At 45.5% G+C, this 25,317-nt stretch overlaps 1 protein-coding gene across 1 annotated transcript in view; it reads left to right on the top strand.

Annotated features, from left to right (window-relative positions):
• EXOC4 (exocyst complex component 4) overlaps window positions 1-25,317 on the top strand; it is a 295,460-nt gene that overhangs the window by 124,032 nt on the left and 146,111 nt on the right. Inside the window, exons 8-9 of the mRNA XM_081957613.1 lie at window positions 2,837-2,982; window positions 8,281-8,369. Coding sequence (XP_081813739.1) covers window positions 2,837-2,982; window positions 8,281-8,369 — 235 coding nt within the window. The remainder of the gene's footprint in view (window positions 1-2,836; window positions 2,983-8,280; window positions 8,370-25,317) is intronic.

Below are 25,317 nucleotides of genomic sequence, written 5' to 3'. Positions count from 1 at the left end.
GTGTTGTCAGTGCCTTAATGTGCCTTAATGACACATCCTTTTTCCCCCTCAGTCTTTACTACTATATATATTACTATTATTGTACCTCCTTCATATAAAAGGATGTAAAGACAATCATAATCAAATGAAGGTTCTTCTTTTCTTCCTCTTCTTCTCCTCTTCTTCCTCCCTTTCCTCCCCCTCCTCTTCTCCTCTTTCCTCCTTCTTCTTCTCCTTCTCTTCTTCCTCCTCCTCCTCCTCTTTTTCTTCTCCTTCTCCTTCTCCTCTTCCTCCTCCTCTCCTCCTCCTCCTCCTCTTCTTCTTCCTCCTCCTCTTCTTCCTCTTTCTCCCCCCCCCCCCGCCTCCTCCTCCTGTCAGACCTGGAAGCCATCTTTTGCTTTGGGCCTTCAGGCCTGTCGCAGTTAATGCTGTGGGGAAATGGGAGGGGGGATTACATGGAGTATGGGAGATATATAGTCAAAATAACATTCCTTTCTTAGAGAGTCAAGGACACCTTGCCCTGCAGCTGTGATGGTGTGACTGGGAGGCATCTCCAGTTTTGGACGGTGCCTGATTGGACCGTGGGAAGGACATGTGGGTGCTGGGCAGGGGCTTGGATGTTCGTTTGGGTGGGGAAAACCTGGAAACTTTCAGATTTGGGGTTTCCCAAATGTGCCAATATGACCTCTCTAATAAAATGGAACTTTGAGGAAACTCAAGCCTCGGAGTCTTCTTTCGTTGGGGGTCTTACTTGGAACCCTGACACCTTCTCCTTCTCCTGTTGTTAAGTGAGACATTTGTTAAGTGAGCTTTGCCCCATTTTACGACTTTTCTTGCCAGGGTTGTTAAGTGAATCACTGCATTTGATAAGTTAGTAGCATGGTTGTTAAGTGAATCCCATTGACTTTGCTCGTCAGAAAACGGGATCACATGACCTTGGGACACAGCAACCGTCATAAGTAGGAATCAGTTGCCAAGCCGCTGAATTTTGATCATGTGATCATAGGGATGCTGCAAAGATTGTAACTGTGAAAAAAAGTCCCTTTATTCAGTGCTGTTGTAACTTTGAACTGTCACTAAGTGAACTGTTGTAAGTTGAGGACTACTTTATTTAGTTTATTCAAAGACAGTTAAAATACAAAACCACCAAAATATATTTTTTTAAAGGACAAAAAAAAGTTACTTTTTCATTTGTCAAAAATATACTTTTTTCCTGAAGAATATTTTATTTCTTTTAATAGGTAACGGGTTCCACATTGTTATTTTTACATTACTATTTTATGCATGTCCATTTCCATTCAATTTATTCCAGGCAAGACGGGCAGCCTACATGTCTAATTAATAAATAAATATGAATACAGTAAATACAGAGTAATGGGACCCAAAGAAGATCCTGCATAACTTTTACAAGCGGGGAGGGGTCTTGAGAGGAAAAACATCAAGAAACTCTGGTTGTGGTCAGATTTCCGCAGAAGCAAGTACCATAGTTAAGGATCTTAGATAGAATAGAGTAGAATAGAATAGCAGAGTTGGAAGGGACCTTGGAGGTCTTCTAGTCCAACCCCCTGCCTAGGCAGGAAACCCTATACCGTTTCAGACAAATGGCTATCCAACATCTTCTTAAAGACTTCCAATGTTGGGGCATTCACAACTTCTGGAGGCAACTTCTGTTCCACTGATTAATTGTTCTCACTGTCAGGAAATTTCTCCTCAGTTCTAAGTTGCTTCTCTCCTTGATTAGTTTCCACCCATTGCTTCTTGTTCTACCCTCAGGTGCCTTGGAGAATAGCTTGCCACCCCCTTCCTTCCTTCCTTCCTTCCTTCCTTCCTTCCTTCCTTCCGTCCGTCCATCCATCCATCCATCCATCCATCCATCCACCCATAGAATAAAGAATTGAAAGGGACCTTGGAGGTCTTCTAGTCCAACCCCCTGCCTAGGCAGGAAATCCTATACCGTTTCAGACAAACAGCTATCCAACATCTTCTTAAAGACTTCCAGTGTTGGGGCATTCACAACTTCTGGAGGCAAGCTGTTCCACTGATTGATTAATTTAGATAGATAGATAGATAGATAGATAGATAGATAGATAGATAGATAGATAGATAGATAGATAGATGATAGATGATAGATAGATAGATAGATAGATAGATAGATAGATAGATAGATACAGTAGATAGATAAATACATAGAATAGAGTTGGAAGGGACCTTGGAGGTCTTCTAGTCCAGCCCCCTGCCTAGGCAGGGAACCTTATACCATTTCAGACAGATGGCTATCCAACATCTTTTTAAAGGCTTCCAGTGTTGGGGCATCACAACTTCTGGAGGCAAGCTGTTCCACTGATTAATTGTTCTGACTGTCAGGAAATTTCTCCTCAGTTCCAAGTTGCTTCTCTCCTTGATTAGTTTCCACCCATTGCTTCTCGTCCTGCCCTCAGGTGCTTTGGAGAATAGTTTGACTCCAATCTCTAGAAAGAGATTTCTAGATATTGTCCCAGAAAACATAACAATGCTGTTTTTTAAATAAAAATCAGCATTGTTATTACATTTTCTGGGATAATCTCTTGAATTTCCCACAGAGTCCCTTCTTCAAGGGCAATTGAATCCTGCCCAAAGCGAGCGCCTAAAATCCCATTAACTTCTGAAAACTTTCCTGTTTCCTGGAACAGCTTTTAAAATGACAGCTTCCACTGGCAGGAATTTACCACCTTTGTTAATTTTTTCAGCCCAAAAACACCTCCCGTCTTTCAGCCGAGCCTCATTCCTGTTCAGCTAAACTGTGATTTATTGATGAAGCCTGTCAGGGATTTCGTTGGGATGAAACTCTCTTTCCCCCCCCTTTTTTTTTTCCTTCCAGATGCTACTGACAGAATATCTGGACATGAAAAACACCCGTGCCTCTTCACAGCCTTCAGCGCAGCTCAGCTATGCTAGCTCCGGAAGGGAGTTTGCGGCGTTTTTTGCCAAAAAGAAACCTCAAAGGCCCAAGACCTCTTTGTTCAAGTAGGTGCAGCTCTCTCTTTTTATACACACACACACACACACACACACACACACACACACACACACACACACACACAGAGTTGTGTTTTGTGGGGGAAATAGTCCTCCAGGCTTCCTTCTCTTGTTTGAGAGTCACTCATTTGCTCTGCAGCTAGTCCTTGACTTATGACCACCATGAACCCCAGAATTCTTTTTACCAAGTGAGAACTTTGTTAGGTGAGTTTTGCCCCATTTTACAACTTTTCTTGCCGCAGTCGTTAAGTGAATCCCCGCCGTTGTTAAGTGAGTAGCACTGCTGTTAAGTGAATCTGGCTTCCCCATTGTCTTTGCTGGTCAGAAGGTGGCAAAAGGGGATTCACATGACCCCGGGACCCTGCAGCCATCAGAAATATGAGTCATTTGCCAGGCGTCTGAATTTTGATCACATGCCTGGAACGGTTCTCGGTGTGAAGGGGAATTCTGGGAATGGAAGTTCCAGCCATCTTCAAGTTCCGAAGCTTTGAGAAACACTGGCTTAATGGACATCCTGGGAGCAGATACACCAAAGCTCACGAAGCTTTTATTTTTTAAAAATGTTGCCTTTGATAGATTGTTAGCATTGCTTATTTTATTGCTGGTTGCGGGATGCGCTTAAGTCACTTCTGCGACCTGCTCATCCTCTTCCACACTCAGGTATCTCTCCAATTTCCCATACATGGTTCCACTTTCTAAATCCTACTGTTGGAAGGGCTCCTGAAATTCACCTCCCGCTGTGTGCAGAAATCCAAATTGTAGCCTCCCAAATGTGTAAATTTTTGAACACACCTGTTCTGACCGAGGCTTCCAGAGAGCCTGAAGCCAACTCCTGGTCCCGACAAAAAAACCCACTTTATTAATTTTCTGTGAATTCTGCTCATTCACATCCAGCAAAGTCTTTCAAGGGAGGCTTTACGGTCACAGACCTTCTCTGGCTTGGAGAGCTGACAGGCCGAACTCTGCAAAACTTGGCCAGGAGCCTCGGAGAGTCACGAACCAATGAAGCGAACTAATGGTCTCCTGCAAACTCCACTCCCCTTTTGCTCCTCTTTTATTTCCTCTGGGAGGGGCCATTCATCGTCCACCTGTGGCCTCACTCCCAAGTCGACCCCTGTTCTTTAGCTGTTCCCTTCGTCTGGCAACTCTGCACATGCGCACTCTGGGAACAGGCTCCAGCTGTTCTTCTGCCCCACTGATGTCCGACTCCGAAGGCAGCTGATAATTGGCATATGGTTATGGCCCCCTCTCTGCCTCCGACACAGAGCCTTCCTCAGAGCCTTCCCCAGACTCCAGGAATGGCCCATGTTCCTCCCCAACCTCCTCACTGTCCGAATCTGCTGCCAGCTCCAATGGCCGCTGGCAGGCCACAACAACACCCGACAAAGAGGAACCCACAACCTCTTCATACATCACTGATTCTAATGTCAAGCTATTATCGTGAAGTTTGTTTTAACATTCAGTGGGGATCTCTTCCCGTTAGCTTCAATCCATTATTCTACGCCCTTCATTTTGGAACAAGAGAAAGCAGATATTGATCTTATGTGTAACATCCTTTCAGGTATTTGAACATACTATCTGTCCCTTCGCATTCGTTTTTTCTCAAGGTTAAACATTCTCCCTTCCTTCAATCTTTCTTCATAGGAGGTAGCCTAGCCCCTTAATCATACTTGTTCTCTTTCTCTAAATTTGTCATCGTTTAAACCTTCTTTTAAAAAATGGCACCCCGAACTGAATCGTAGAATCTTAGAGCTGGAAGGGACTTTGGAGGTCTTCTAGTCCAACCCCGTGCCCAAGGCAGGAGACATTATGCCACCCTAATCAAATGATTGAAAACTTCCAGGGATGGAGCGCTCACAACTCCAGTAGGCGAGCTGTTCCCTTGATTATCCCAAAGATGCTTTTTCAAGAGTCAACTGGACTTTCTTGTTATTCTTGGAAGACGTTTCACTTCTCATCCACGAAGCTTCTTCAGCTCTGACTGAGTGGCAGAGAATGGAAGGATTTCTATGCCGTGCAGTCATCTGGTCATTCACACTCTTCCTGAGAGTCACTGAGGTCACATGGAGGACGATCTGTGCTCTCTTTTGAAGACAGCAAAGTCCACATTCTGAACGGAGAGGACCAGTGGCTTGAAAGCAGGCTCAAAGAGGCCATCTAAGTCAACATTGAACAGCCCTCTCTCAACAGAGGGAGGCAGATATGACACCATCTAGTCTACAACACGGTCCTTTCAGCAGTTCCAAGAAGGCTCCACCCCCATTTGCACCACTCAGGTGACCCCGAGGACACAGGTCAACCTCCAAGTGGCCTCAACGATGCTCTAAAACAGTGTTTCTCAAACTTGGCGACTTTAAGTCCTGTGGACTTCAACTCCCAGAATCCCCCAGCCAGCATAGCTGGCTAGGGAATTCTGGGAGTTGAAGTCCACAGGACTTAAAGTCGCCAAGTTTGAGAAACACTGCTCTAAAAGGAGGCAAATGACCAGCTGTCTGCACGGAGTATAAATCTTTCCATTCCCCACCATCCAGTCCAGGGTGGATTTGATTTAAGTTGATTTAAATAGTGATTTAAATCAACACGATGCTATCCTGCCTCCCCTAAGCCTTCTCTTCCTTAGACTAGACCAGGGGTGGGCAACTTTAAACACCCAAAGAGCCCTTTGAGCCCGTTTCCCACAGAAAAGAAAACACCGGGAGCCACCAAGATCCTAACCGGAAGCCCCCGGTTCAATTCTGGAGCCGACCGGAAGTCCAGTTCCCCCACCATAGAGTCTCCTCCTAGCATGGCGTCCTTTTTTCTATCCTAAGTGAAAACCCTCTCAACTGTGGAGCTGACTGGAAAACCCACTCCTTGCGATAGAACCATGATGGCCAACCTATGGCACGCGCGTCAGAGGTTGCAGGCAGAGCCCTCTCTGTGGGCACATGCGGCGTCGCCAGCTGCTCTTCTGGTTTCCGGCGAGCTGGTCTTTGCAAGCGCTGGAGTGCTAGAAAATGCCCCCCCCAAAACGCTCCAGAAAACACCCCGAAAAATGGCCCAAAACAGGCATGTGCATGCCGGCCAGCTGGTTTTGGCTTTCCAGTGCTCTGGCATGCCAAGAACAACTGGCCGATGTGCATACGCATGCCAGGAACCTAAAGATCAGCTGGCTGGCATGTGTACCAGCCGTCTGGTCTTCGGGTTTCCAGCCCTCCAGTGCGCACACATGCACAGGCGGTCTGGTGCCAAGAAGGTTAGCCATCACTGCTATAGAGTCTCCTCCTGGCGCGCCATGCCTCCCTACTCCCACCCCCGCCTCCAACCGGAAGGTCCTCTCAAAATTGTGGTGCTGACCAGCGACAGGGAGCCGCAACAGGGGGGTGAAAGAGCCATGTGCAGCTCCAGAGCCTCAGGTTGCTGATCCCTGGCCTAGACGTACCCAGTTCCCTTACTTCTTCAGGCTTGAGTTGAAATCTGACTTTTTAATTCTTCTCCCAGCTTACTTTTATTTATTTTTTTCCTGCCAATGATGTTGCCGCTTAATTAAAGAAATCTTTTTGAAACATCACGCTACCGAAAAGCCAAACCGACACATCTGTTGAAATTTACTAAACAGCCCGGCAGCTAGGATTTACGCATTATGTGGAAATAGATCCTCATAAACTCTACGAGCAGCGTCGATTAAAAAAAAAAAATCTCAACACACTCCAGGATAATTCCCGTAAAATAAGAGCCTGGATAAAATGTGCCAAGACCCCAACGGCAAAAGCAGATTGCAAAAAAACACAACAATTTTGTGTATCTGCACAAAGGGGCTTTGTCTGAGTTGGGAGAACAATCTTGAAAGTTGTTTGGCTTTTGACTTACCTCTAAAGCAATGTGGAAAGTGTTTGAATAAGCTTTGCTAAGAAAACCATTGCAGGTAGTCCTACACTTATGACCATTCTGTCAACTCGCAAAGCATCCCTGTCCTGCTCTCGAGTTGCAATAGGCAGGGGGGATGGGAAACTGATGAAGCAGCCCGGCAGCCAAAAACAGAAGGACATTCCAGGCATATTTTTCTCAAGGCTACCAGGTTACCCGCAGCAGCCGGAGAGGGGGTGATCTCTACAGCCCCCATAATTGAGCCATAAATTTACATGAGGTCAGAGTTGGCTTCACTTGGGTATGTGCCAACATGTAGCTCCTAATAAATAACTGGATTTCTTTTCTTTCTTTTTTCAAATTTTTTTTAAAAAAATTTGAACAAATCATGCATCATTAATCAAACAAGGTGTGTCATCTGAGTACGGTTTTGCATCATTGTATTTAACATTTGCTATCCTTTTTAATATCACTTTATCTCTCCGCCTCCCTTTACATTTCATTTACATTTCAATTCAGCTTCTCCCCCAAAATAACGGGATTTCTTTTGAAGCTTGGCTCGAGGCTCTTGATTTAATTAGGGCATCCCTCGGAACCCTGACGCGTTATTTTAGTGACTGTTCAAAGTTGTAACGGCAGTGAAAAAGGGACTTCGTGCCGTTTTTCGCACTCACCATCATTGCAGCATCCCCAGGGTCACGTGATCAAAATTAGGGCGATTGGCCCCTGGCTTGTACTTCAGACGGTTGCAGAGTCCAGGGGCCACGTGATCCCCCCGTCTGACCAGCAAAGTCTAGAGGAAGCTCACCTTAACAACAGCAGGGATTCCCTTAAGTGAAAGGTCGTAGAACGGGCCAAAGTTCTTTTAACAAATGTCTCAGCTGTAGAAATGTTGTGGGTGTAAATCGAGGACTCACTCCTTATTCCATTCCATATTCCATTCTATTCCTATTCCTATTTCTATTCTATTCTATGCCTATTCTATTCCATTCCATTCCATTTTATTAACTGGCATCAGCAGAGAGCATTCTTTACTCGCAAAAGATGTGCCATGATGTGCCTCGTTTTTTTAAAAAAATTATTTATTTATTTTTCTTTAAAAAGGACAAAACAACACATACAGAACAAGAGCAAGGAGAAAAAAGAAAGAAAAACAATTTCATCAAGCATGTCGTTTGGTTACAAGTTTTTGTGCAGCGGTTTTTACAATTAAGAATAAAGTCACTGGTTATCCATTAAACATAACTAAATATTTCATTGAGCATTGTGTGTTCAGATTGCCATTAGTATCCTTTCATTTGTGGCAGCCCTTATTTCCTTACATCCATAATTATCTATTAGGTAACAATAAGTCTTTATAGAATTATAACATCACCAATTTCTAAGAAACAATAATAAGGATTAAATCAAAAAATTCCCATGTGCCTCGTTTTGTTGCAGGTTTGAGTTGTCTTCCCACGCCATCAGTATGAGCACTTACTTGCAGGAACAAAGGAGGGAACTCTACAGTCGGAGCGGGGAGCTGCAAGGTAGGACAGGTGATATCAATAAACGTGATTCAAAAATATCTCTCTCTCTCTCTCTCTCTGTCACACACACACACACACACACACACACACGAGAGAGAGAGAGAGAGAGAGAGAGAGAGAGATTTGGAATCCACTAGTTTGTAGAGAAAGCCAAAATGAACCCAGATGACAAGTTTGGAATACTGGTTACCCTCCCAATGTTTCTAGCAAAAATTGTGTTTGGCGCACTGAACACGGAAGCCGACGGGTTTCACGCATACGACTGGTCTTTTGAAGTGCCAATTTTGAAGGCAAAATAGAGACGCTTTTTTGATGGAAGAGGACGTCTGTAGCTCAGGGTTAAACTGTGAGGTCCTTGGTGCTCTCAGAGCTTGGTGGTATTCTTGCAGACGTTTCATTACCAAACTAGGTAACATCATCAGTGGTAGGAGGGAGAAGGATTTGTGGAGTGGAGGAGAAGGAGAAGAGAAGGAGGAAGAGAAGGAAGGGAAGGAGGAGGAGGAGACGGTGGGATCCTTGGTGCCCTCGGAGCTTGATAGTACTCGTGCAGACATTTCATGACCCAACTGCCCAACATCATCAGTGCTAGGAGGGAGATGGGTTTGTGCAGTGGAGGAGAAAGAGAAGAAAAGGAGAAGGAAGAGGAGGAGGAGAAGGAAGAGACTGAGATTTTGATGCCTTCTGAGCTTGGTTGTTTTCTTGCAGACGTTTCATTACCAAACCAGGTAACATCATCAGTGCTAGGAGGGAGTGAGGTTGGTTCTCTTGATAGTTTAAGAAGCATGAATAGAAGTAGGAAACAGAACTATTTTGATTTTCTTGCCTTTTTTGAGCCTGAGCACAAATATTCATGGTTGCGTCTTCTCCAGTCTGGAATTAACTATGAACTCATTTACCAACAACCATTCCTAAATGGTTCAAACTCCACCACGGACTATGACGAACCTACCAGTCAAACATTGCAAAACGGGGCTTACGTGTTTGGGGGGCGTTGAAGATGTAAAGGAGGAGACACCCCATTGTATCAATTAACGCAGGGGTGTCCAAACTTGGGAACTTTAAGACTTGTGGACTTCAACTCCCAGAATTCCCCAGCCAGCCATGCTGGCTGGGGAATTCTAGGAGTTGAAGTCCACAAGTCTTAAAGTTCCCAAGTTTGGACACCCCTGACTTAACGGCTTTATTGCTTCCCCTCGGGTTCTCCCCAGTGTGTGTGAGCGTGTGGTGGGGGTGTTTGAAGACGTTGCAAAGTTGTGTAAAACGTGCTTGTTGTATCCGAGAGGGTCCTTTCGTGGATTTTATCACACCATCCAGAGTTGCCGGGAGTCAGGTGGCCTATAAATTTAAATTAACATAAATAATCTGTGCAGAGATTCAGATATGGAGGAAAACATCTCCCCCCCCCCCTGCAAATTGTGCCTGAAAGGGCCCAGCAGTTGCCCCCGTCGTTCATCATCATAAACACACAGATACAATCATCCATATTTGTTCTCTGATCCCATGCTCAAAGCGCATTTGAAAGTGCCTGCTTATTGATCTCAGAAGCCGAAGCAGCTGTCGGCTTTAAGGGTCCTCCTCCATCTTTGTCAACGGGCAAGGCTGTGCGGGAACCCATCCCTGGCCCCGTTGCGTTGTACTTGTCATGCCCAATTGCTGTTCTTCTTTTGATTTCTTTACTTCTCCCGTACCGCGTATTCGTTTCATCAGTTTTATTAATTTAATCAACGTCAGTTTAATGCACCTGGATTTCAGCGAGGCCTTTGACAAAGGAGACCACAATCTTACTAACTTGATAAGATGCTGTTCTGATCTATATCACCACTGACCCCTGTTAGGGGTGGCTGGTAAATCTGCAGGTGGTTGAGGAAGCCGTAAAATGTGGTTTATGGTGGGGTCCTTGGTGGACTCACAGCTTGGTTGTTTTCTTGCAGATGTCTCATTACCCAGCTAGGTGGTATTATCAGTGCTAGAAGGGGTTGGGGTGTGCAGGGAGGAGGAGGGCTGTGGACCTTGGTGCTCTCGGAGCTTGGTGGTTTTCTTGGAGACGTTTCATGACCCAACTAGGTAGCCTCGTCAGTGCTAGAAGGGGGAGGGGCTTGCGGAGAGGAGGAGACTTGTGCTCTCTCTGCTACTACCAAGACTTCAATTAAGATGTTGATTATGGGGATTTTCCACTTAATGTAGCCCAGACTGATAATTTGCCTCCACTGGAGGGAAATGTACAGCTTGTTGCAGTAATCCAGTTGTTTGATATTGTGTCCATGCCATTTTCTATCCTCCCCCTCCCCCATCCGCCTCTTTTCCACAAACTCCATCCCTTTCTAGAACTAATGATGTTACCTAGTTGGGTAATGAAACGTCTGCAAGAAAACCACCAAGCTCAGAGAACACCAAGGACCCCACAGTTGTTATTCTTCTTCTCTTCCTCCTCCTCCTCCTCCTCCCCCTCCTGTTCTTCTTCTTCTTCTTCTTCTTCTTCTTCTTCTTCTTCTTCTTCTCCTTCTCCTTCTCCTTCTCCTTCTCCTTCTCCTTCTCCTTCTCCTCCTCCTCCTCCTCCTCCTCCTCCTCCTCCTCCTCCTCCTCCTTCTTCTTCTTCTTCTTCTTCTTCTTCTTCTTCTTCTTTCTCTTCCCCCCACAAACTCCACTCTCTTCTAGCACTGATGACATTCTCTAGTTGGGTCATGAAACGTCTGCAGGAAAACCACCAAGGCTCAGAGAGCTCCTGGGCGCCCACAGCTCAACCCTGAGCTGCAGACATTCTCCTTTTTTGGTCCCTCTTGTTCCTCAGAGGTTGAGCTCCTTCCAAGCTCTCTCCTGCCTCCGTAGTTGTCCTTCAAGGCTTCCTCTCTTTCTCTAATTCTGGACCACAAGTTCCCTTAAGTTCCCTTCAGCAGCAGGAGCCCTTCTCCTCTGAATGAGCAGCCCATAACTTTAAGACACATTGAAAAGCACAACTTTTGCATGTGCCGGCCCTTCTGGGGTAGCATATTAGTCAGGGATTTGACTAATTAAAATGTTGATTATGGGGATTTTCCACTTAATGTAGCCCAGACTGATAATTTGCCTCCCACTGGAGGGGAAAAAAAAAGTGTATCGACATAATTTGGGGAGGAGGATAATATCCGTGGAGAGGAAAACTGTCCGAATGATCTTCCGAGTGAAATCATAGAATCCTAGGCCTAGAAGGGATCTTGGAGGAGAGGGAAGGAAGGAAAGAAAAGAAGGAATATGGTAAGAGATAGGAGGGGAAGAAGATAGGAAGGAAGGAAGGAAAGAGAGGGAGTGAAGTAAGGGAAGGAAGAAAAGAAGGAAGGAAGATGGTAGAGATAGGAGGGGAAGGAAGGAAGGAGAGGGAAGGAAGGAAGGAGAGGAAAGAAAGAAGATGGTAGAGATAGGGGAAGAAGGGTGGAAGGAGAGGGAAGGAAGGAAGGAGGGGAAAGAAAGAAGGAAGGAGCCTTCCCTTCATTATTCTAAACACACTGAATTCCCGCAACCATTCTTCCTGTGTTTAGCCTCCAGACCCCTGGTCATCTCTGTTGCTCTTTTCCGCACTCTTTCCTAAATCCTCAGCATTTTGGGGGGGGGGGGGTATCCTTGCTTTGACAATCAACTCATCAAAGAGACAACATTTGAAGGACCCTCCTCCTTCCCTGCCAGGAAGCTACCTTATTTGCCCTACGGGGCGAGTGAATCTTTAATTAAATACCCTTGACAATATTTTTAATCCATATTTCTCTAGAGGTTTGTGTCGTTTTCTCCCAGCGGAATAATCCCCTCCGATCCCTTTGGCAACTGAGTCTTGGAATAAACCTACTGTACTAAATATATCAAGCAATTTACTAACCCCCCCCCCCCCCCCACACACACATACACCCAAAATGGCTAATAAACCATCTACACTATTTCTCCAGCGTCTGGTCTTTTCTGACAGCTTGTAAAGAAGGGCTAATTATCCTCGATTAATGTAGAGTTTTGTTTTTGTTATAAAGGCTGTGGTTCCTGATTGTTAACGTTGTGCAATCCACCTCCCTTTTGCCTCTTGGGTTAACGCAGGGGTGTCCAAACTTGGCAACTTTAAGACTTGTGGACTTCAACTCCCAGAATTCCCCAGCCAGCAGAGCTGGCTGGGGAATTCTGGGAGTTGAAGTCCACAAGTCTTAAAGTTGCCAAGTTTGGACACCCCTGGGTTAACGTCTTGACTGGGACAAGCAGTTTCTGAAGGCAAGAGGAAAATTTATTCCTCTCCTATTCCAAGTCGGTCCCTGGGAATTTGCTAGACCAGGGATGGCAAACCTTTTCGGCACCGGGCTCAAACCGGAACATCTGCGCATGTGAGCGCATGTGCTCGTGTGCCGGAAACCCGAAGACCAGTTGGGTGGCCCATGCATGCCTGTTTTGGGCCATTTTTGAGCTGTTTCCAGGCCGTTTTTGACCCGAAAAAGTGGTTTTAAAACAGCCCTGGGAACGGCCCAAAAACCAGCCTGTTTTTTGGTCATTTTTCGGGCTGTTTTCTGGCGTCTGTGAAGATCAGCTGGCTTGCATGCATGTGCGTGCTGGAAACCAGAGGAGCAGCTGGCGACGTCGTGCATGCCCACAGAGAGGGCTCTGTGTGCCACCGCTGGCACAGCTGCCATAGGTTCGCCATCCCGGTGGTAGTCCTTCTCTGTCTTGGTTGTTTCCTTGCAGACGTTTCGTGGCCCAACTAGGTAATATTATCAGTGCTAGATGGGAATAAGGTTTGAAGAGGGGGTGGAGGGGGAGAGGAAGAAAGAGTGAGAACGAATGAAGGGGAAGAAGGAAGAGGAGGAGAAGAACCGTGTCCTTGGTACTCGCTGAGCTTGGTTGTTTTGTTACAGACGTTTCGTGGCCCAACTAGGTAACATTATCAGTGCTAGAAGGGAATAAGTCTTTAAGGAAAGGAGGAAAAGGAAGAGGGAGAACAAGTGAAGGGGAAGAAGAAGGAAGGAGAAGAAGTCCTTGGTGCTCTCTGAGCTTGCTTGTTTTTTTGTAGATATTTCATGACCCAACTAGGGAACATCATCAGTGTTTAGAAACCTTCTAGCACTGATGATGTTACCTAGTTGGGTCAAGAAAACAATAAAGCTCAGTGTGCATCAAGGACCCCACATTTCTCCTCCTCCTCCCCCCCCCTGCAAACCCCAGACATTTCATGACCCAACTAGGTAACATCATCAATGTATAGAAACCTTCTAGCACAAGCGTTCTCGCACTGATGATGTTACCTAGCTGGATCATGAAATGTCTGCAAGAAAACAGAGAGGATCTCACAAACATCCCTTTAGAATATATACCTTTTCCTACTCAGAGAATGGCAGCGACCCTCCCCAAATCTCTCTCTCTGCCATCCTTCTTTGCCAGATTCGGCGCGTGATACGAAATTTGAGCCGGGAAAGGCGTCTCTTTGGCTTTGACTCTCAGAGGAATCTTCTGGCTCAGACCGTCTTATGAGGCTTCTTGCAATTTCCTTTCCATGGTTTTCTCCCCCTCAGCTTAGCGCTTAGCAGCCTCCCGTCTCTTCAAAGACTACTTAATCAAGGCGGGGTTATTAAAACCAAGGCGCTTTATGACTGAGAATTAATTAGAGCTGCATTTTCATGCAAAACATCCAATTTTTTGATTAGCAATGGATCAAGGTCACAATTAACACTCTGGGAAGCTGAAATTGCCAGTATTTTGATTTTTCAGGAAATGAGATTATCAAACAGAGGCCAGATAACTTGACAGGGAGTGGAGGGGAAGAGAAGAAGATATGGAGGGGGTGGGAGAGAAAGGAGAACTCTATGTGACTAAAGGAAGGGAGGAGGAAGAAAGGGAAGGAGGAAGAAAGGAAGGAAGGAGGAAGGAAAGGAGAAGAGAAGGGAAAATTAAGGAAGGATGGATGGATGGAGATGATGGAAAGGAAGGAGAAGGGAAGGGAAAATTAAGGAAGAAAAAAAGGAAAGAGGAAAGGAAGTAAGTTAGGAAGGATGGAGATTGAGGAAGGAAGAGAGGAAGGGAAGGGAAAATTAAGGATGGAGGGATGGATGGAGATGGAGGAAGGAAGAGAGGAAGGGAAGGAGAAGGGAAGGGAAAATTAAGGAAGAAAAGAAGGAAGGAAGTTAGGAAGGATGGAGATGGAGGAAGGGAAGGGAAAATGAAGGAAGGATGGATGGATGGAGATGGAGGAAGGAAGAGAGGAAGGGAAGGAGAAGGGAAGGGAAAATTAAGGAAGAAAAGAAGGAAGGAAGTTAGGAAGGATGGAGATGGAGGAAGGGAAGGGAAAATGAAGGAAGGATGGATGGATGGAGATGGAGGAAGGAAGAGAGGAAGGGAAGGAGAAGGGAAGGGAAAATTAAGGAAGAAAAGAAGGAAGGAAGTTAGGAAGGATGGAGATGGAGGAAGGGAAGGGAAAATGAAGGAAGGATGGATGGATGGAGATGGAGGAAGGAAGAGAGGAAGGGAAGGAGAGGGGAAGGGAAAATTAAGGAAGGATGAAGAGAGAGAGAAAACATGGTCATAATGCTATCTCGGTGTAGTCAGTTCCTGAAGAGATCTGTTACCATCAGGTTTAAATGTTGAGAAGAAAGCCCAACTTCATAGAAAATGAGAGGCTAATCAAATCAAAACTGAAAGAGAAAGGCAAGAGAATTAAATTGCTGGTCGATTAGGAAAGGTGCCACCGAATCCAAAAGGACGCCAGGGGTCAGGGAAAGTTAGAGAAAAATGAACTTCGAACTGGCAAAGGGGCAAATGCCCCCTCAAATTAAAAATTTCAGTCGACAAGGGAGCTCTTGAAATGGAGGGAGAGTTCTTGGTAGGGGCAGCAAAAATCTGAAAGAAGAGGAAGCTGAGATGACAAAATAATTAAAGTGTGGCTGAAGAAGTTAATTATAGGAGGAGAACCATGTTAATCAACGGGAGCAAAAAAAATAAAATCACTCTGGCAGCATCTTGTCCGACCGACAAATTGCATTAAAAACTCTAACCTTGATCTATCATCATATGCAGATGAGCTACAGCTCAGGAAAACCTTGGCTTTAAAAAAAAAATATCTTAGTTTTAAACGGAGCTTGTTTATGAAATTGCAGACAAAAAGTCTAGGGAACTGCCCCACTGAATAAAACTTCATCCTTTAGAATAGAATAGAATAACAGAGCTGGAAGGGACCTTGGAGGTCTTCTAGTCCAACCCCCTGCTTAGGCAGGAAACACTGTACCACTTCAGACAAATGGCTATCCAACATCTTCTTTAAAACTTCCAGTGTTGGAGCATTCACAAATTCTGGAGGCAAGCTGTTCCACTGATTAATTGTTCTCACTGTCAGGAAGTTTCTCCTCAGTTCTAAGTTGCTTCTCTCCTTGATTAGTTTCCACCCATTGCTTCTTGTCCTGCCCTCAGGTGCCTTGGAGAATAGCTTGACTCCCTCTTCTTTGAGACAACTCCTGATATATCAGAAGATTGCTATCACGTCTTCTTTTCATCAAATTAGACCTACCCAATTCCTGCAACCGTTCTTCATATGTTTTAGCCTCCAGTCCCCTAATCCTCTTTGTTGCTCTTCTCTGCACTCTTTCCAGAGTCTCCACATCTTTTCTACATCGTGGTGACCAAAACTGGATGCAAATATTCCAAGTGTGGCCTTACCAAGGCTTTGTAAAGTGGCATTAACCCTTCACGTGATCTTGATTCTCTCCCTCTGTTGATGCAGCCTAGAACTGTGTTGGCTTTTTTGGCAGCTGCTGCACACGGCTGGCTCCTATTGAAATGGTTGTCCACTAGGCCTTATCATGCTTCCATTCGAAGAATTGATCGATCGATTGATTGTGGGACTGACTGATTGATTAAATTGATATGCTGCGCACCTCACTGTCAAACCACTCTGGGTGACTCACAATGCAATTAAAGCAGAAATATAAAAACCTGAAAATGAACGGGAATTGGATAAAAACGAGGATGCATTTTTTTCAGAAACACTAAAAAGGTGGATCTCTTTTCCATGTATAAGTATAATCTTTATTGTCATTGTACTTAAATACAACGAAATTGGTTTTAAATTTTAAAATGTAGAATTTGTTTCCATTGAAAACTACAGGCGGTCCTCGACCTTTGACCACAATTGAGCCCAACATTCCTGTTGTTAAGCGAGACATTTGTGAAGCGAGTTTTACCCCATTTTTACGACTTTTCTTGCCACAGTGGTTAGGTCAGGGGTGTCCAAACTTGGGAACTTTAAGACTTGTGGACTTCAACTCCCAGAATTCCCCAGCCAGCAGAGCTGGCTGGGGAATTCTGGGAGTTGAAGTCCACAAGTCTTAAAGTTGCCAAGTTTGGACACCCCTGGGTTAGGTGAATCACTCACTCACTAATTCATTCATTCACTCACTCACTCACTCACTCACTCACTAATTCATTCTTTTATTCATTCATTCACTCACTCACTCACTCACTCACTCACTCACTAATTCATTCTTTTATTCATTCATTCACTCACTCACACATTCACTAATTCATTCATTCATTCATTCACCCACTCACTAATTCATTCATTCATTCACTTACTCACTCACTCACTAATTCATTCATTCTATATGCTACCTGTCTCACTGCAAAGATACTAACCATTGTTTGAGGTTCCTCCTCTGTAGACCTCCCGTCCTGCTTTTGCACACTTTCTCCCTCAGGCTTAAGAACGGGGAAGAAAAGTCATTCAACAAAAGATATAACCAGGCAGAGCATGAATATTCACGAGAAGTTTTTTCTTCCTCCGCATAAATTACCCTGGGAGGCTCCTGCTTCCCACCCAGCCACAGAGATTCACCTTTGCTTCATTTGAGTCCCGCTTGATACCCCAAACACCGTCTTGATTCTTAGCGTTCAACCACGCTAAGACCTTGGGTAGAGTGCAAGAGCTCTTTTACATTTTCCAGGAGGCAGTTAAAATAAAATAAAGTAAAATCACAACCTAAATTCACAAAATTTGGCATTCTAACTGGAAGAAAGTGGTTTTTTTTCCCAATAGAGATTGTCTCCCTGGTAAATACAGATGTAATAAAGCCATTTTTCTCTTCTGTATTTGCTGGCTTTAACTCCTGGTTAAGGGAAGGAAACCAGGTGGATTATTTCCTTGGATGGATGGATAGATATAACTGTAATAGATACATAGATAGAACTATGGTAGATAGATAGATGTAACTACAATGGATGGATGGATGGATGGATGGATGGATGGATGGATGGATGGATGGATGGATGGATGGATATAACTAATAAATACATAGATAGATCTATGGTAGATAGATAGATGTAACTACAATGGATGGGTGGATGGATGGATGGATGGATGGATGGATGGATGGATATAACTAATAAATACATAGATAGATCTATGGTAGATAGATAGATGTAACTACAATGGATGGGTGGATGGATGGATGGATGGATGGATGGATGGATGGATGGATATAACTAATAAATACATAGATAGATCTATGGTAGATAGATAGATGTAACTACAATGGATGGGTGGATGGATGGATGGATGGATGGATGGATGGATGGATGGATGGATATAACTAATAAATACATAGATAGATCTATGGTAGATAGATAGATGTAACTACAATGGATGGATGGATGGATGGATGGATGGATGGATGGATGGATGGATATAACTAATAAATACATAGATAGATCTATGGTAGATAGATAAATGTAACTACAATGGATGGATGGAACTTGTTTTTCTTTCGTTTTCTTTTTTGGTTTCATGCAACAAAACAGACAATGCAGGGAAAAGGAAGATGATTTCCTCAGGGTAAAAGTTCCTTTCTTATCTCCTCCATACCTCCCGTTGCTGTTTGAAACACGTCTTCGGCCTCTTAAGATTCCAGTTTTCTTAATTAACCTCCAGGACTTGCCAGGCGCCGGCGCTAGCGTTCATCTCCGTGCCTGTCCCTTTGCGTGTTTGTGTGAACCGGCTCAGAAAAAAAGCAGAAATAATTCGCCAAGTCAAGCCTGATCTTTCATCCCTGCGGTCTCACGATACGGCACCCACGCCCACGTTCTTCCGTCCCGTCCCCCCCAACAAATCTGTCATTTGCAGAAAGACAATGAGCCAAAGAGTAGGGAAAAAATAGCCTATCCAATTTCGTGGCTTTGCTCACGCTCCGATTTGTGACGGAAGCGGCTTGTATGGGGACCCGGGGCCAGTTCGCTTCAAATCTTTCTTGCAGAAATATTTTTCCTCTTTCCCCAAGAGATTGAAAAGTCTTCTAGCTCAAGCAGGAGAACCTACACCCATGGTGGTGAATCTATGGCACGCGTGTCAGGGGTGGCACCCAGAGCCCTCTCTGTGGGCACAGACACTGTTGCCAGCTGCTCTTCTGGTTTCGTGGCCACCAGAGCACCGAAAATGGCCTGAAAACAGCTCGAAAAACACCCCCAAAACAGGCTGTGTTCCAGGCCGTTTTCTGGTTGTTTTGAGGCTCTCTTTCAGGCCATTTTCTGGACCAAACACAGCCTGACAAATGATCTGAAAACAGCCTGAAAATGGCCACAAAACACACGCCGGAATGCTGGTCTTCATGATGGAGCCCCCACAATTTCTGGTGGCAAGCTGTTCCACTGGTTAATTGTCCTCACTGTCAGGAAATTTCATCCGTTCCCGCAATGTGAGGACAAATGGATGGAAAAAGCAGAATTGGCATAGAGGGGCAAATCCTGTTTTAATTAAAGAAAAGGAATATATCCATTTTTCTTTCCACTTGTAAACAATTGCTAGACTTTGTGTCCCAGCCAAGAAAACAACATATAAAATTGTGTTTTGGAGATTTACGGATTAGATAGAACTATTGTTGCAGAAATGGGTAGCATATACCAAGTATACACAAGTAAAAAAGTTGAGGCTGTATTTTATTTTATTTTATTCCATTACGCTGGGAAAAAAAGTGGAAGTTAATTCTTTTTTCCCTCTTTATTTCCTCTTAGCCCACATTTCTCTCTCCCCTGTTTCTTCTTTCCCTTCATCTTTGTTTCCTTTTGTATTTCATATTCTGACAATGTCATCATATAAATAATTATGAAATAATGGAATATTGAACAACCACGATTCCAACCACGATGGAAGCAATTATCAGACGCCTTTGTTTAGGATCCCGCTGGAATCTTTTCTGCCTCTCCATGAGATCCCAGATCATTGTTCTAATTTATCAAAGCTCAGAAACAGCCCCTCCCTTCCCAAAAATCATCCTAAATTTGATTTAAATTGTCAATTGAAGGTTATTGGATTTTCTATTTCATCTTTTTAGATGTTGTTTTTATGTTGAACGCCACCCTGAGTCCTTTCGGAGACGGGCGGCATATAAATCCAATCAAACCAAACCAAGCCAAACCAATCTCCTCCTGTGGGTTGGACCAAAATCAAATGGTTTTGTTTTGTTTTCTAAAGGTAAAGGTCCCCCTCGCACATATGTGCTAGTCGTTGACCCTCTCTTCTTTGGGGCGGCCCCTGAGATATTGGAACGCTCCTATTATGTCACTTCTTTGAATTAAAAAAGGAGGCTGTAACTTGGGATGCATCTTAAAAGAACGGTCGTAAGTCAAGGACTCCCTGTAATTGGGAGAGAGCAGAAATGAACGGGACGAAACAGGTTCCTGATTTTCAGAGTCCATGGGAGAGCAACCCACCCGTCTCTACGGCAGCGCCGTACGGCTTCATTACGGCCGAGTGAGGCATCTTGATTGAATTACAGGGGGGGGGGGGAGAACACGCTGCTCCATTTCCCCTCTTCCGCCCATGAAGTCGGATGCAGTTGGGTGGCCGCTAAGCAAGTTCGGAGGCAGCTTAATTGAAGTGTGTGGAGTTTGGAACGAAGAGGTTGGGATTGTCTGCGTTGGGAGTTAATGACGCAGTGGTCAAAAGGCAGCGTGGGGACAACTGGGCAGAATGCCACTGAATGGAAACTGGTGAGTTGGCAGGCCTGGATACGCAATTTTCATTTATTTTCAGCCACCAAGCTCTGCAGAGTTGTTACTATACCAGGCTTCATTCTTAAGGGTGGCTCAGTGGCTAAGATGCTCAGCTTGTCTATTAGAAGGTCGGCAGTTCGACGGTTTGAATCCCTAGTGCCGCGTAACGGAGTGAGCTCCCGTTCCTTGTCCCAGCTTCTGCCAACCTAGCAGTTCGAAAGCACATAAAAATGCAAGTAGAAAAATAGGAACCACCTTTGGTGGGAAGGGAACAAGCGTTCCGTGCGCCTTCGGCATTGAGTCATGCCGGCCACATGACCATGGAGACATCTTCGGACAGCTCTGGCTCTTCGGCTTTCAAACGGAGATGAGCACCGCCCCCTAGAGTCGGGAATGACTAGCAAATATGTATGATGGGATCCTTTACCTTTACCTAACTCTTAATTAGGTAATTAATTAATTAATTAATGGGGAATAGATACTCTTAGAAGCAGGGGTGGGGAACGATGGCCCTTTTATGACCCTGTGGACTTCAACTCCCAGAATTCCTGAGCCAGCATGGTTCAAAAGGTCACAAAAGGCCAGCTTAGGAATTCTGGGAGTTGAAGTCCACAGGATCATATAAAGGGGCCATCGTTCCTCACCTCTGCCCTAGAGATACCCACTAGTTTTTTAAAAAAGCATCTGTGAATGTATTTGCCAATCTGTGCTGCTGTAAATCGGACAGAAATCCACCAAAATTCAGATTGTGGTGTATTTTAATGAGAAAGTTTGGGGTTTTTTATTTGAATTATTCCCCATGGAATTTCCCTTTTTCTTCATGGGGAAAAAAATCATTTCAGAGATTTTGTTTTGAAAACAATAAGGCTGATTTGATTGTGTGTCTGCTCTCGTGAGAGAGGGGAGTGTTTTTTTCTTACAGATTTTATTATATGGTGGATTTTTAGAATGATGTAAGCTGCCCAGAGCCAGCTATTTATTTTATTATTATTTATTGATTTATTTGTATCCCACCTTTATTATTTTTACAAATAGCAGAAGATGGTGAACATTTCCAGCACACCTTTTTCTTCCTAGTTTCCCATCAACAACAACCCTGTGAGGTGGGTTCGTCTGTGTGAGAGGGACTGGTCCAAAGTCACCCAGCCAGCTCCCAAGCCTAAAGTGGGATTAGAACTCACCGTCTCCTGGTGATTGGCCCAAAGTCACCCAGCTGGCTTTCAGGGCCACAGCAGGGCTAGAACTCCCCATCACCTGGTGATCGGTCCAAAGTCACCCAACTGGCTTTTGTGCCTAAGGTGGGACTAAAACTCCCAGTCTCCTGGTGATTGGCCCAAAGTCACCCAGCTGGCTTTCATGCCTAAGGCGGATCTAGAACTCACCGTCTCCTGGTGATTGGCCCAAAGTCACCCAGCTGGCTTTCATGCCTAAGGCAGGACTAGAACTCACCGTCTCCTGGTGATTGGCCCAAAGTCACCCAGCTGGCTTTCATGCCTAAGGCAGGACTAGAACTCACCGTCTCCTGGTGATTGGCCCAAAGTCACCCAGCTGGCTTTCATGCCTAAGGCAGGACTAGAACTCACCGTCTCCTGGTGATTGGCTCAAAGTCACCCAGCTGGCTTTCATGCCTAAGGCGGATCTAGAACTCACCATCTCCTGGTGATTGGCCCAAAGTCACCCAGCTGGCTTTCATGCCTAAGGCAGGACTAGAACTCACCATCCCCTTGTGAGTGGCCCACAATCAGCCAGATAGCTTTCATGGCTAAGGTAGAACTAGAACTTCCGGTCTCCTTTATTTTTCTAGCCTTAACCTCTAGATCCTGACCATCAATGAATCTTGCTCTTCTGATTGTGGAGGGCTGCCCATGCTGGCTTGTCTTCCCAATTAAACCGTCTTCCGCGTTGCTTGCTTGCTTTTGTGTTTCGGAGGCCACCCGAGGCGATGGCAATACAGCCTTCTGTGTGGGAACACTTTGGCGCTCGGGTGGGATAGATGCCAATCTGCTGAGCTGCAATTGTCTGGCAGGGATCTTGATCTACAGTACACAACATTAGCGTTTGTTGATGGCTTTCTCACGTTGCCACGGAAACAAGATCAAAAAGCATCTCTTTCTTACATTTGTGAGGCTCCGTCAGCTGGAACGAAACCAGCGGTGAAATTCGTTTTTTTTTAATACCGGTCTGTGGACGTGGCTTGGTGGGCGTTGCAGGGGAAGGATACTACAAACTCCCCATTCCCTCCCCACTCCTGGGGGAAGGATACTGCAAAATTCCCTCCCGATCAGCTGGGACTCGGGAGGTAGAGAATAGATGGGGGCGAGGCCAGCCAGAGGTGGTATTTGCCAGTTCTCCAAACTACTCAAAATATGCACTGCCGGTTCTACAGAACCTGTCAGAACCTGCTGAATTTCACCCCTGAACTAAACAGTGTTGAGACAGCAGGGTGGAATGAGTGGAATTGGATGGGCAAGCAAAATGGTACCAAAGGGATCCTCTTCTTCTGAAATATGGTTGTCAAGATGTTGGTGTCAGCATTCCAAATATCATCCAGAATTAAATCAGAGTCCAAGGCAGAGCTTTCATCAAAGTTCCAATTTAATAAGAGAGACATGTTGGTACAAACTGTGGAAGCCCGAATCTGAAAGCTTCCTGAGGTTCCCACCCAGTTGAAAGTTCAAGACCTTGTCCCCCATCCACAAGTTCATCACATGGTCCAATCTTCCTCTGTCACCCTGGCATTTCCACCCATCCAGTTCTGGTCAGGTACAGAGGTGCAGAGAGAAAGGATGACCTTGATTTCTAGAAAGGAATGTTTTATTTTGAAAACAAACACATTCTACTCCTTACTATTCCCCCCTCCCAATTCCCCACTAAGGAGCAGCATAGTAAAGAAAGAGAGAGAGAGTGTGGCAGCCAAAGATCCTAAAAGGAATATCACTGCAGGCCGGACAGTTGGGCTCCTAAACCTAAGAAAAAGATTCTTCTAATCAGGTTTCTTTCATGCCTGTAGACCCTTGATGGCAAACCTATGGCACTCGTGTCACAGGTGGTGCATGAAGCCATCTCTGAGGGCATGCGAGCTGTTGTCCCAGGTCAGCTGCAGCATGCATGCATGCACCGGCCAGCTGATTTTTGGCCTTTGAAGGGCCTCTGGAGGGCCAGGGGAGGCCGTTTTCACCCTCCCCAGGCTTCAAGAAAGCTTCGGGCAAAAAATGACCCTACCAGCCTACTGGAAATTTGGAAATCGGCCGTTTCCAGCTTCCGGAGGGCCTCCAGGCGCCCGGGGGAGGCCGTTTCCTCCCTTCCCAGACTTCAGGAGGGCAGTGGGGGGGTCGCGCTCACACACATGGGGGTGAGACAACAGGAAGATCGTGCACGCATGAGTGGGGGGCACGCGGGGGTGTTGAATCATGGGTGTGGGCTATCGCACATGCTTTTGGCCCCCGAGCCCAAAAAGATTAGCCCTCAGTGCTGTAGACTGAATCTTACATGTTCCATACCTGTAGACTGAATCTGGCCAGACTGAAGCACAGTACTACATGCATGAGAAATACAGTCTGGGAACTAGAGTGTCCTGGGGTTACGTGATCCCCAATCAAAAGATGCCACTTCTTCAATTACACAAAAGAGATTGACAGAACGGCCCCGCCCTCACCTCTCAGGATCTCTCAAGTCAGTCACCCATCTTTGACCGCAGGGTTGTTTCCAAGGGACGCCTTGGGCAGATCGGCTCGTTTTATGCTACTTCCCTTTGACTCGACTCAACTGACAGAGAGGTTCCTGTGAAGGTGGGGAATGTGGCTTTGAAGGCTATGCTCCAGGAGTGGTTAGGAAGAGGAGGAGGGGAGGAAGTGGAGAAGAAGGAGGGGAGGAGGAAGGGAAGGAAAAGGAGGAGGAGAAGAGGGGGAGGAAGAAGAGGGGGGAGTGGGAGGAGGAGGAGGAGGAGGAAGAAGTGATGTTTATTTATTTATTTTATTTATATTTAATGCTTCTAGACCGCCCTCTCTCCCGAAAGGGACTCGGGGCGGTGTACAGTCCATGCAAAATATATCAAAATACAATAAAAAGTTGAATATGTACAGTTGGCATGGAGGAGGTTAAAAATGTAATTAAAAGAACTGTACAAAGCTAGTATAAATATAAGTTTTTAAACCCCTAAAACAGACACAATAAATTAAAAACAATACCCCTAAAATAACCAGTTAATAGTATATTTGCCAGGAGGGACAGTTGTAATTATGCCAGGCCTGCTAATCGGAACAGGTGAGTCTTCAATTTTTGCCGGAAGGAGCGGAGGTCAGTGGTGGTTCTAATGTCGGGGGGGAGGTCATTCCAGAGGGTTGGGCCCATCACAGAGAAGGCCCTACTCCTTGGTGTCGCCCGTTGGCATTGCCTAGTGGACGGCACCAGGAGAAGTCCCTCTCTGTGTGAGCGAATTGGCCGCAGGGATGTATGTGGGAGGATGCGATCCTGCAAATAACTGGGTCCCGTGCCATGGAGCGCTTTAAAGATGGTAATCAGCACCTTGAAACGCACCCGAAAAACCACAGGTAGCCAGTGCAGCTCGCGCAGGAGAGGTGTTACGTGGGAGTACCTCGTACTCCCCATCACAGCCCGCGCGGCTGCGTTCTGAACTGCAGAACGCAGTCTCCGGGCGCGTCCCAAGGGCAGCCCCATGTGAAAAAGATGAGGGGAAGAAGAAGGAGGGGAAAGAAGAGAGGAAGAAAAGAGGAGGGGAAGGAGGAAGAAGAGGGGAAGTGGTGGAAGAGGAAGAAGAAGGGAAGAAATAATGAGAAAAAGATGAGGGGAAGGAAGAGGAGTGGAAGGAAGAAAGGAGGACGACGAGTGGAAGGTGGAGGAGAAGAATGGAAGAAATGATGAGAAAAGATGAGGGGAAGGGAAGAGGAGTGGAAGGAAGAGAGGAAGAAAAGAGGAAGAGAGGAAGACGAAGGGATAGGGAAAGGGGGAGGAGGAGGTGGAA

The sequence above is a fragment of the Natrix helvetica genome (assembly GCF_964273705.1).
Source record: "Natrix helvetica genome assembly, chromosome: 6".
NCBI classification, from domain to species: domain Eukaryota; kingdom Metazoa; phylum Chordata; class Lepidosauria; order Squamata; family Natricidae; genus Natrix; species Natrix helvetica.
Note: the sequence above shows the minus strand (reverse complement) of the source record. Positions and strands in the feature narration are given on the sequence as shown.